At 44.8% G+C, this 13,398-nt stretch overlaps 1 protein-coding gene across 11 annotated transcripts in view; it reads left to right on the top strand.

The window, feature by feature from the left end:
* Positions 1-13,398, top strand: part of SEC31A (SEC31 homolog A, COPII coat complex component) — an 88,963-nt gene that overhangs the window by 27,129 nt on the left and 48,436 nt on the right. For all 11 annotated transcript variants that reach the window (XM_069742949.1, XM_069742970.1, XM_069742976.1 and 8 more), the window contains exons 7-11: positions 270-412; positions 505-604; positions 2,237-2,398; positions 2,605-2,757; positions 13,156-13,389. In XM_069742949.1, coding sequence (XP_069599050.1) covers positions 270-412; positions 505-604; positions 2,237-2,398; positions 2,605-2,757; positions 13,156-13,389 — 792 coding nt within the window. The remainder of the gene's footprint in view (positions 1-269; positions 413-504; positions 605-2,236; positions 2,399-2,604; positions 2,758-13,155; positions 13,390-13,398) is intronic.

Genomic DNA, 13,398 nt, shown 5'->3' with positions numbered 1-13,398 from the left:
ATGACAAGTGTTAGGGGGAATGAGATGAGTGAGGGGGGAATGAGATGAGTGAGGGGGGAATGAGACGTGTGAGGGAGAAAATGAGAGATGCGAGGGGGAAAATGAGAGGCATGATGGGAAATTAAGAGAACAAGTGAGGTGCTAATTGAGAGGCCTGATGGGAAAATAAGAGAAGTGAGGTGCTATAACTAACCACAGATATTTACTATGCCCATGCAACGCCGGGCTCTTCAGCTAGTTTTCTATAAAAGCCGTTAATTTTCTCCCAGATGCATTGTTCTGGAATGGCCTGGCATCCCGATGTTGCAACACAAATGGTGTTGTCTTCAGAGGACGATCGCTTACCTGTGATACAAATGTGGGATCTTAGATTTGCCTCCTCTCCATTACGAGTGATGGAGAATCATTCCAGGTACATACACTGAAAGTGCTGCCTCTCTCACGGCTTCATGATTTTTACATTCTGACCATTATTTTAATCTGGACTATGTGCTTTTACATCAGGGGCATCTTGGCTATCGCCTGGAGTGCGGCAGACCCAGAACTGTTACTGAGCTGTGGGAAGGACTCAAAAATCCTCTGCTCCAATCCAAACACTGGAGAAGTAAGTGACTATAGGAATCATTTACAACATCTGCATATTGTAGTATTTGTGCTAAATGATTAGGCAAAACGTATTCAAGCGTTCTGCACGGCTTTCCTGCACCTTCAATGCTTGCACATGAGCTGTCAAGAAGCGTGGAGTGAGAGCTGGAGAATCAGGGAGATCGAAATGACCGCTCACATACAAGCTGCGAAGGTGCAGGAGAGGGGCAGGGGGCATCAAACCTGCACACAGACTGTGATAGGCATTGGTCAGCTTAGAGGCTTGGAGAAGTAGTAATACAAATGCCACACACTCGCTCTCTAACGTAGCTTCCTAGAAGTGGGAAAGAAAAGCACGATGCAAAAAATACCATTACATACGTAAAAAAGAAGTTACTTACCGTAGTTAACATTTTTTTACAGTATTTACTAAAAAAAAGCATAAAAGCCGTCGTAGCGTGATAAGGTGCACCCAATAAGGATAGTCCCTAACTCTACTGGCACTCAAGAGCAGCAGCACTGAAGTAGTAAAAACAGAATGTGGATTGACATAAATGGGTACATTTTTATCTCCTTGGGGTACCCCTTTAACTCCTTCCCAACCTTGGATTTATGGGCACGTCCTGGCGATCATGCGGCTATAGTGATCACATGAAGGTGCCTATTGTTTCTGACAGCAACACACCTGTGCTTGTAGCCACAGGGGGTTCACCACTCCCGACCCCCTTCCTCCCGCAACTACGATCACTGTGATTGGCTGTTCAATTCTGAACAGCCAATCAAAGCAATTTCAATATTTAGGCAGACAGACTTGCCTGAAACATTGAAGTCCAGCTATGATTGGTGTTATAAAAGCACGTAATAGGCTGGTGCTAGGGAATAGCACTCATTGGAGCATTCGGAAGATGACGTCTGATCGCATCATTCAGTGATCGATCAGTGGCCCAATAACATCAGTATCCTCAGGGGGAAGGTTTATCACCGAATCGTGCGTTGGGGAGGGCGCACGGACCCTGGATCTGGTCTACCCATCTGCCCTGTTTTAGGTAATGTATATTCATTTACGATACTGATGTTATTGGGCCCTTTTAGTGTCTGTGGACGTATGATGGTATTAATATTTTCCAGCATAGTGGTATGGGCTTTATAGTCCACCTTGTATTATTATGGAGTAGACTTTGACCCCGGCTCCGTGCGCTCCTTTTATGCTCTTTCAGTGGTGTCCTTGCACACCCTGTGGTATTGAGCCTCATCTGTTTCTTTGTATGATATGTCTTTTTATATATATATATATATATATATATATATATATATATATATATATATATATATATATATATATATATATATATATATATACATTTTTGTGCAATAATAAAGTTGATGTTTACATATCTTTACGTGGGTTTTTGGTCGTTTTTGGGTCTTTATTGACCCACATCTCTTTCGTTCTAAATTTGGTAGCGACTTACCCTTATTTATATATCAGTCCTTGTGGCATGGCATTTTTACTTGTATTTCATTGATTAAAATTATTCTTGCTATGCATATCTTTGTCGTGTGCTTGGTTTCTCACTAGCGGGAAATATAGTTTAGTCTTGTGTAGGTGCGTTGTCATTGGCAAAACCTTCTTTTTTTCCCCCGTTCTTAGGTTTTATATGAGCTGCCGACCAACACCCAGTGGTGCTTTGATATCCAGTGGTGCCCGCGGAATCCAGCAGTGCTTTCTGCTGCTTCCTTCGATGGAAGGATCAGCATTTATTCCATAATGGGTGGAAGCAATGACAATCTGAATCAGAAGCAGGTGGATAAGGTAAATTGTACTCCTTTTAGTCTTTATAAAGAAAAGATATCACATTTCTGATATTTAAAATGGTGTAATCTATGTAAATATTTGTCCTAAATTTTCACCTCTCGATAATACGTCCATAAAGTTGTTTCTATGCCCATTTCTTATGAAAGGTTTCATTTGGTAAATGTAACTGTACCGCATTTGGTTTTGGGTTATTTCCTGTGCAGCTTTCTTCCTCTTTTGGGAACTTGGATCCATTTGGCACTGGACAGCCCCTTCCTCCTTTGCAGCTTCCTCAACCGACCACCCAGCAGAGCAGTGTTCAGCCATTGAAAAAACCACCCAAGTGGTTACGAAGACCAGTCGGAGCTTCATTTTCTGTAAGTGTTTGCCGCCTGCCACAAATGCAGTCAATTTTTGGAAGACACTTTAGTGATTAAAGTTTTAGTGCTTTATCTTTATCTAGTAAGGCTTCCAACTGCTGCTCTGTCGACTTGTAGACAGTCCGTACTGCATAAAAGTTTTAGGCAGGTGTTGAAAAAAATTCATCAAAAATAAAAGTGGACAGCTTAGGACAGATGGTAACTTAGTTGCCAGGCCCCACTGGGTGCAGCTAGTTCTGAGCTGATGGCCCTGCTGGGTATCTTGCAATGTCAAAGGTAAGCAAGCATGATTTGTCTTTCATCTGCTGCTCTAAGGGTAAGTTTGCATTAGTAATTTTTTTTTCTGCAGCAAAACCTGTTCTCTTGCCAGGAAAGAAGCTGCAGAAAAAAAATTATGTTTTCCCTGTGTTTTTGTAGCGGTTTTGGCATGCTAGATTTGTCTCTTGTGCATGCTGATAAAGTTTAGTATTGAAAAAAGTGCTATTCTATAGAATCAGGTTTTGGCACAAAAAAACGCTTTTCAGTGATACCTGCATCTTTGGCTCCTTTTTAAGCGTTTTTTCACCACCCATTCCAGTCAGTAAATGAAAAACGCTGAAAGAAGTGGCATGCTGCATGTCCAAAAACCCATGCCAAACACAAAATGCTGATGACCAAAACAAACCAATGTGTGTGCATGAGATTTCTGAAATCTTATAGGATTTGCTGGTTCTGTAAAATGCAGCTGAAAATTAGCATAAAAAGCGCAGCAGAAACGCCTAGTGTGAACTTGGCCTTAGTGTCCTTAGCCGAGCACTGCATCTACATTGCGCATTGTCAATCCACACTTGGTTTTGAAATCTTTGCTGAGGAGACCTTGATGATGCAGTATAACTACCTTATATCTTGATGCTGGGCTCAGTCTTGCCATGGTGTGTGATGAGCCATGATGTGTGATGACCTGTGCCATGAAATAGTCTTCCACCATCTCACCTCTGTAGCAGAGTTTGGCTGCTCTTCTCCCAGCTTGAAAGTGAACCTTTCAGCAGGAATTTGCTGAGTAAACTACAGACTTTATCATGTTGCATGATAAATGGGGTGAATAAATCCGTCTTTGATTATCATTATCACCTGTTTGGTATAATTGGTTACTCCTACACATGCCTATAATCCTACAAAATCATTTTCTTTGTACAAGTGTACCTATTTTGTTCATTTACTTTGCATTTTGTTAATTGATAAAAATTAGCTAATAAAGGTAATGTGTCAGTTGGATCAACCTTCCAAGCCGCCTGTATTTAGATCATAGGAACGGAATAAATTGATATCTTAATATCTGCGATCTAATGTCTTATTCCAGAGAAATCTACATTTTTCTAATATGTAAATGTGCTGTTAAGGACTATGGACCAACACTAATCTGCATGAGAATTTGCCTGCAGAGCGCATTTTAAATAAAGGGAGAGTTACCAGTGTGAGACATGTAACTAATGCAGAACAGTAGAACTAAACTTTGTCTCAAAACATACACGTTAGCAGCTGTAGCTCTCATAGCTCTGCTGTATTGCAACCCTAGAAACACAACTTTATTGCTCACATTGAACTGCATAGTTGCGATTTACTGCTCTTTATGATTCTTTGTCCCAGGACACCATAATGCTTTTGTGACCTACCTGTTTATGTACAATATTGTAATGATACCTCTAGGTTTGTCTGCAGACTTGGGACTTTGAATCATCTAATAGCAAATTTTGCACGCTACATATTGCCTCTTCTGCAGTACACACTTGAGGTACAGTATACTCCAGCATTACTTACTTTTTTGCGTAATGATTTAATCGTTTGACTGCACATTGCACTTTTGCAATTAACTCTTTCTTGTATCTACCGTTTGACTGTGATTGATACACTTTTTACTGTTTACTGATGGGTGAGAAATTTATTTTTTTGGCTATATTACCATAATGGACAATCTATTGCATCAGTCAGATTATTTAGAACTAAACATGGTCAATGCCGACTGTAACGATGGGGTAAATAAATGTATGTGCAGTACAGTTTATGTCAGCCCACATGCTTGACATCCTATCTATGTGTGGCAGCACATGGTATGGATCACATAGACCTCACTCTGGACACATTTTTGCTCAGGGTTATCTTTTCCTGTATAATGTATTTGGCATCTATGTATTTTAATGTTTTTATACATGTTTTTGGTTTATCAAGAAAGTTCTTATTGTTATTGGAGGATCCCTTTCTTTTATAGTTTTTTTCAAAGTAGTAATTATGTCCACTTGGTCTGAGAAAAATATATAATAATGGGTTGGTTCTGTGTTGCTCTTACCTATAAGCACAGCCTATGACGATTTCACCTGATCAATTGTGGTTTTGATGTACTCATGGCTGTCATTCTTTTGCCTTTTTTACACACTTTAATAACTGTTTATCCAAAATAATTTAGCTAATTAAAATCACTATTTAAACCTTTACACTTTGCATGCTCCACTTTTCACATTATTACAACTTTGTCTGCCTGTGAGATGGAAGCTGAAGCTGAGAGGAATATGCAGCTGTGTCGGTTATAATCACACACAGCTCTGCAGTGAGATCAGGAGAGCAGAGAGTGACCAATACACATCACACTGGTAATGCCCTCTTCTTGTAAAATACCGTATTTTTCTCGTCTCCCATGACAGCACACCTGAGAGAGAGATCCGCCCAGTCGGGACAGGAAACCTACTGAAATAAAAAGGCGGTACCTCTCCCTCGCTTCAGTTGGGTTTCCTGTCCTGATGGGAACCCTTGTGCTGAATCACGGCGGTATCTTGTTCGAGGATTTCCACTTACCCACTCTTGTCCCGGCACTGGAAGGGCAGGCAGGGCGCCTGTATGTCGGCCTTCAGGTGATGGTAGCGCCGTTCGCAGATCCTGCGGGCTCTTGCGCACGTGCGGGTGTCGGGCCAGCACAGTCCGGACTCCTGTGTCTGCCACGCCGCTCTCTCCCCCTCTGGGCGACTTCCGGGTGCGCGGCTGATGTTGCGCGCAAGGCACGCTGGGAATGGGGGTGCCTGCGGGACGTCAGAGCGGTGCGCCGGATCCAAGATGGCGGCGCCCATGGAACGGACGCCGGAGACAACGCAGGCTTCCTGGCGCTATACAGGATGGGGAGAGGGGCATAACGAATGCCAGAAGAGGTGGGGAGCACTGCAAATTACCGTTTATTAAGGGTGGAGTTGCACAGAACGTCGCCCACTTCCATACAGCTTTCCAGAGATGGAGGATCGTATGGAGCAGCAGCCATTACAGCAGCAGCAAGAGCCCTTATCAGGTGATGCACCTGCTCACCAACGTGCTAAGAAAAGTAGCCGCTCGAGTGGAAGGAGCGGCAATCGTCCTAGCCGGACGTCACAGGACTCTTCAGCTTCCAGGAGGGACGTTGTCCGTGCTCCTAGTCAGCCTCAGAATCCGGTACCCTTCATGGTCAGCGGGTGGTGAGTGATCTACGTGAATGTCACCCTGGTGGTAATGGGCTACATTTTCTGTTTACTTGGCAGGCGCCGAGGAAGGCTAGCACCAAGTCAAAGCATAAGGAATGTGCCCTCTGTAGAGTTCCGTTGGCAGTCCAGTGGCAGAAGAGTCTTTGTTGTAGATTGCATCCAAAAGACTATCCAGGAAGAGACCCCTTAGAGTCTTAGGGCAATAATCAGAGCGGAAGTAGAAGGCTCTGTAAAAGCAGCCCTTAAGAAAAAGGGTAGTAAAAACCCAGAACCGGTTTCTGTTTCCGAGTTTTCTCATTCTGACGAGGAATGTCAGGAGGAACCATTATCTCCCTTCTCCTCTTCCATGCCCTCTGGCTCCTCTTCAGATAGCGATGTTGGTGGCCGTCCGTGCTTTCTAACTGAGAACACGGATAAGTTAGTAAAAGCCGTCAGAGCTTCAATGGGCCTAAAAGATGAAAAAGCGACCAAATCCCTGGAGGACATTATGTTTGGGGGTTTAGAGGAAAAAAGAGGGCGTACTTTCCCAGTTAACTCCAAAGTAAAAGCCCTTATAGAGAAGGAATTGAAGAAGCCGAAGAAGCCGGAGAAATCGGGTAATCTACCCTCGGCTTCTAAAAGACGTTACCCCTTTGAGGAGAAAGATTCGGAGACGTGGGATAAGGTTCCAAAAATTGATGGTGCGGTAGCTAGAACATCTAAAAAGTTATCCCTTCCCTTAGAAGACTCTGGCGTGTTAAGGGATCCCTTAGACAAAAAAGCGGATGGGTTCCTAAGACACACCTGGGAAGCGACCGCAGGGGGTTTAAAACCTGCGATTGCTGGGACTTGTGTCGCATGCTCCCTTATTGTCTGGCTACAGCAGATAGAGGAGCAATTGAAATCTAAAGCTCCAAGAGAAGAGATTTTAACCAATATAACTATGGCTAAAGGAGCAGCAGCCTTTATAGCAGATTCTTCGGCAGACTCCGTGAGGCTGGCAGCTAGAGCAGCAAGTTTATCCAATGCGGCTAGACATGCTCTCTGGTTGAAGGGGTGCCCGGGCGACTTACCTTCAAAGAATAGACTTTGTTCCATACCATGTGACGCCCATTTCCTCTTTGGTCAAAAACTAGAAGACATTTTGGAGTAAGCAGGGGATAGGAAAAAGGGTTTTCCTCGCTTTCCAGTGGACATTAGAAGACCTTATTTTCGGAGGGGCAAATTTTAGTAGGGGCTGCCCCCCGGGAGATAGGAGTAATTGGAACTCCAGAGACAGAAAAGGATCTGGATACATGTTTAAGGGTCCCTCGACATCAGCAAAAAAGCCCTCCCAATGACGCCAGGCCAGAGGTGGGGGGAAGACTTTCATCCTTTTTCCCAGCCTGGGTAAACATCTCCCCCAGTCATTGGACTCTGAAGGTTGTCAAATACGGCCTAAAAATAGATTTTGTTTATCCACCGCTACAGACTTTTGTTTTAACATCCCAAAGAAAAACCCCGGAAGAGCAGCTAGCCTTAGAAGCAGAGGTATTGGAGCTGGTGTCAAAGCGAGTTCTGGTAGAAGTCCCGGGGGAAGAGGAGGGAAAAGGTTTTTATTCCCCTCTTTTTTTTGATACGAAAACTGGACGGGTCACTAAGAACTATTGTCAATTTAAAAAATCTCAATCAATCGGTAGTAAACTACTCCTTCAAAATGCAGTCTGTAAATACAGCAATAAAACTCTTGTTCCCAAATTGCTTCATGGCAGCTATAGACTTAAAGGACGCCTACTACCATGCCCCAATCCATCGGGACTACCAAAAATTTCTAAGAGTAGCAGTTTATGTCCAAGGAAGTCTCAGGCACTATCAATACGCTGCCCTCCCATTCGGCCTGTCAATAGCGCCAAGAATATTCACCAAGCTAATGTCAGAGGTCATGTCCTTCCTCCGTTCTCGGAACGTGGTTATAGTTCCGTATCTAGACGACTTTCTTATAATAGGGAATTCAGCGGCACACTGCCTGGCACAAATAAGAGGTCACGGCAACGCTAGAGGTGTTGGGGTGGAACATAAATCTCTCCAAATCAAGGTTGACGCCGGAGCTAGTTCAGTCCTTTCTGGGCTTAGTTCTGGACTCCAGGCATCAGCTTTGTCTCCTACCATAAAAAAAAAAAAGGTCAAAATTCAAAATCTTGTGGAGTCGGCAATTCAACACCCTGTAATGACACTGAGAAAGGCAATGTCCCTGTTGGGTTCTCTGACATCCTGTATACCCGCAGTAAGATGGGCGCAGTTTCATCTGAGACAGTTACAGTGGGAGGTCCTGTCAGCACAAAAGTGGTTAAAAGGGCATTTAGAGGGGAAGCTACGCCTTTCATTGGATGTAACAGATTCCCTAAAATGGTGGGCAATAAGAGATCATTTTGCGTCGGGGGTCCAGTGGGTAACTCCGATAGAGCAGGTCATCACTACAGACGCAAGCGGTACAGGATGGGGGGCTCATTTAGGAACTCTCTCAGTTCAGGGATCCTGGTCCCAATTGGAATCACAGCAGGCGTCCAATTTATGAGAATTATGGGCTGTAGAGAGAGCTATAAAACATATCCTTCCTATCCTTCAGGGTCACCATACCAGAGTCATGTCCGACAATCACGCAGTGGTTGCGTATATCGACCACCAAGGGGGGACGAGATCCCCTTCCCTTATGAAGTCAGCGTCTGTCCTCTTACAACTAGCAGAGTACCACCTACTATCCTTCTCTGCTCTTCACATAAGTGGGGTTGAGAATACGAAAGCGGACTACCTAAGTCGCAAGACACTGAGACAGGGAGAGTGGTCATTGAATCCCCAGGTGTTTCAACAGATAGTACAGGCTTGGGGCATACCTGTAATAGATTTATTTGCCACTCTGAACAACAGGAAAGTGGAGAGTTTCTGTTCGTTAGACCCGAGAGAGAAACCTTTTGCGGTGGATGCTCTTCAAATTCAATGGAAATTCAGTCTTGCTTATATTTTTCCACCAATAGCGATGATTCCTGCAGTGGTAGGAAAGATCAGAATGGACCAGGCGAGAGTAATTTTGTTTGCTCCATTTTGGCCGAAAAGACCTTGGTTTTCCCTCCTAAGACAGATGTCAATAACCGATCCATGGATTCTACCAGAAATTCCGGACCTGCTTACCCAGGGTCCAATATGCCACTCTCAGGTGAAGGGCTTCCATCTTGCAGCCTGGAATTTGAGAGGGCATTACTGAGTAGGCAGGGGTTTTCACCAGGGTTAGTCTCCACCTTGTTGAAAAGTAGAAAACCGGTCACATCGAGAATTTATGGTAGAACATGGAAAAAGTTTCTGGATTTTTCAGGGCAACCTTTGGGGGACGAGGCTCCTGTAGGTACTATTTTAGAGTTTTTACAAGCGGGTTTACAACTAGGGTTGGCAAGTAATACGCTCAAAGTACAAGTGTCGGCATTAGGAGCCTTGTATAATTGTAATCTGGCCTCCAATAGGTGGGTGTCCCGCTTTATAAAATCTTGTAGTAGGTCTAGACCAGTGGTAATTCAGAGGGTTCCTCCGTGGGATTTGAATCTGGTGTTAGAGGCTCTAACTAGAAGTCCATTTGAACCTTTACAGGAATCATCGGTAAAAATACTCACTCTTAAAACAGTGCTTCTGGTAGCGTTGACATCAGCCCGTAGGGTGAGTGACTTGCATGCCCTGTCTATCTCCCCTTCTTACACGCAAATATTTGATGACAGAGTAGTACTCAGACCAGATCCGGCGTATCTGCCGAAAGTGGTACTTAAGTTCCATAGGAGTCAAGTAATTGTATTACCCTCTTTTTGTGATAATCCCAAGAACCCAGGGGAAGAGAAATTTCATACACCGGATGTAAGAAGAGCTATTTTGCAGTACATATCTTTGACTAGTCAGTGGAGGAAGGATCAGTCCCTATTTGTAGCTTTCCAGGGTAGCAGGAGGGCATATGGGGTATCCAAGGGTACTATTGCTAGGTGGATTAGGGAGGCCATTTCCTTATCCTATGCTTCTCGTGGTGCCCCGATCCCTGAAGGCATCAAGGCTCACTCCACCAGAGCTACCAGAGCTGTGGCTACTTCCTGGGCAGAAAAAGCAGAGGTATCGATTGATCAGATTTGTAAGGCCGCTACCTGGTCCTCACCGTCTACCTTCTTTAAACACTACCGACTAGATCTATCCTCCTCGACTGACCTTACCTTTGGTAGAAGGGTTCTGCAAGCGGTGTTTCTTTCTCCAAAAATCTCTCAGGTGTGCTGTCATGGGAGACGGGAAAACACCAAGGTTACTTACCGATAGCCGGTTTTTCCGGAGCCCATGACAGCACCTGTATATTCCCTCCCTTCTTTTTTTCACCCTTTGGTGCGCACTTTTAGCTGGGTGTTTTTTGTTATTATTATGATGTGTTGGTAGATTGCCATGTGTACTAACCAAGGGGGCCTCTCATGCTCTGAAAACCAACTGAAGCGAGGGAGAGGTACCACCCTTTTATTTCAGTAGGTTTCCTGTCCCGACTGGGCGGATCCCTCTCTCAGGTGTGCTGTCATGGGCTCCGGAAAAACCGGCTACCGGTAAGTAACCTTGGTGTTTTCAGACTATAAGACACACACTTTTTTCCTCCGAAAATGGGGGTGCATCTTGTAGTCCGGATATACCAGCTCTGGCTGTGGTGGGTAGGTGGGAGAGCAGCATCGGCAGAGCAGTGGGTCACAGTAGGCTGGAGCCGGTCGCTGCATCCAACTTCTGTGCCCACTGCTAAAGAGAAATGAATATTCAATGCATTCCACGCCCATGGTCGTGGAGGGCAGTGAATATTCATTTCTCTTTTAATAACTTCTTGGTATGATTGGCCCCCAACCCCGGTCCTGGTATGCATGGCCCCATCCTTATGATTGGCCCCCACCCCCAACCTGGTATGCATGGCCCCATCAGAAACATTAAAAATAACAAACCATTAAACTTACCTTCCCGACATTTCCTCGCAGCATCTTGTTGTGATGCCAGCAGCTGCTTTATGCTTTTAAGCAGTGAGTATTCCTGCAGCTGCCCTTCGGCTTGCAAGCAGCGCATGACGTCCCTGCCATGCGCTGCTTACAAGCATAAAGCAGCTGCTGGCTTCGGAACAAGATGCTGCGAGGGAGTGCCGGGAAGGTAAGTGTAATGGTTTGGTTTTTTGTAATGTTTTCTTATGGGGCCATTCATGCCAGGATGGGTGTGGTGAACAATTATAAGAATGGGGCCATTCATACCAGGATCGGAATGGAGGCCAATCATACCAGAATAGTGATGTTGGCCATGCATACTAGGACGAGATGGGGGCCCTTTATACCAGCATAGCGATGGGGCCATGCATATTAGGACGAGATGGGGGTTGGGGGCCATGCATACTAGGACAAAATGGGGGCCCTCATGCCAACATAGGGATTGGGCCATGAATATTTGGATGAGATGGGGGCCCATGCATACTAGGATGAGGGTGATCATTCCGGCCAGGATAGGGATGAGGGGGCCATGCATACAGGATATAGGGATGAGGGGGCCATGCACACCAGGATAGGGATGAGGGGGTCATGCACACCAGGATAGGGATGAGGGGGCCATGCACACCAGGATAAGGATGAGGGGGCATGCACACCAGGATGGGGATAAGGAAGCAATGTATACCAGGATAGGGCTGAGGGATCCATGCATACCAGGATAGGGATGGGGCCATGCATAATAGGACGAGATGGGGGCCCTCCATACCAGCATAGGGATGGGGCCATGCACATTAGGACGAGATGGGGGCCCTGCATACCAGCATAGAGATGGGGCCATGCACATTAGGACGAGATGGGTGCCCTGCATACTAGGACGAGATGGGGGCCCTGAATACCAGCATAGGGATGAGGCCATGCATATTTGGGTGAGATGGGGGCCATGCATACCAGGATAGGAGTGAGGGGGGGCCATGCATACCAAGATAAGGATGAGGGGGCCCATGCGTACCAGGATAGGGATGAGGGTGCCATGTGTATCAGGATGGGTTATGAGGGGACCATATATACCAGGATAGGGGATATTAAGTACAGAATTGACCACATTTTTTTGCTTCAATTATTTTATTTTCTCTAAAACCTAGGTACACCTTATAGTCCGAAAATTACGGTAAGCTCTAGAAGCAGATTCTCATACAGAACAGTGTTCGCCCCATAGCCTGGAAAGCTCATTTACATATAAGAAAAACATGGATTTATCTGGAATAAGTCATCAGATTCCAGACATCAAGGTATCATTCTGTTCAGCTTCCTTTGATCTACATGCTCATATAGATGGCTTAGGAGGGTTGATCCTACTGACAGATGCCCTGTAAAACTTCTGTTTTTAAAGTGTTATTAATTTGCATAATTTTTCCACACCTACCTAAGAATTAAAAAGTTATGAAAATTGAAAGTTCTCCCCTTTCCATGGAATATGGCACTGTAGATACCGTGTGAAGGGAGCAGAGGCTGAGCATGTGCACCTCTATGGTACTGCCGGAGAAAGCAGAGTACAGCCCTATGCTGTTTCCAGCATTACTATAGACAATGACTGAAGTTCCACATACCTCACCTTTGTGTTATTCGGACCGTGTTCTGCAGAGCCTCTGTCTCTGAATCAGTGGGTGTTCCAGGCCTGGGCCTCCAGCAACCAATATTCTATATATAAGGGATATCTTTCAATCTTGGTAACACCATTTACGTTCCATGAGATAAATTTTAATGGGACAATGGTAGTTTTTTAGTATTTATCAGAGCTCCATCAACTGTGATCACCAAGCTAATATCATTTGGTGGGATCAGCTCATAGACTTCCATAAGTATGAACCTCTTATGCTCGTAACTTTTGTAGGTGAACTACAGTATTTTCAGTATTTTCTAAAGGTCCTTTTGTTATTTTACAGTTTGGAGGGAAACTGGTTACATTTGGGGCTGAGAAAACTCAACCAACCCAACAGCATCCACAAGCTGAGCGGTTTCATGTATATGTCAGTCAAGTGGTCACTGAGGAGGAGTTCCTGAACCGCTCCAATAAACTTCAAGATGTGGTCAGCACAGGGGCATTCCTTGAGTACTGCCAGAAAAAAATTGATGATGCGAAGAATGACTTTGATAAAAATGTCTGGTCCTTCCTAAAGGTTAGTGTA

The sequence above is a fragment of the Ranitomeya imitator genome, chromosome 1, assembly GCF_032444005.1.
Source record: "Ranitomeya imitator isolate aRanImi1 chromosome 1, aRanImi1.pri, whole genome shotgun sequence".
Taxonomy (NCBI): domain Eukaryota; kingdom Metazoa; phylum Chordata; class Amphibia; order Anura; family Dendrobatidae; genus Ranitomeya; species Ranitomeya imitator.
This window is presented reverse-complemented; position numbering and strand designations above follow the sequence as displayed.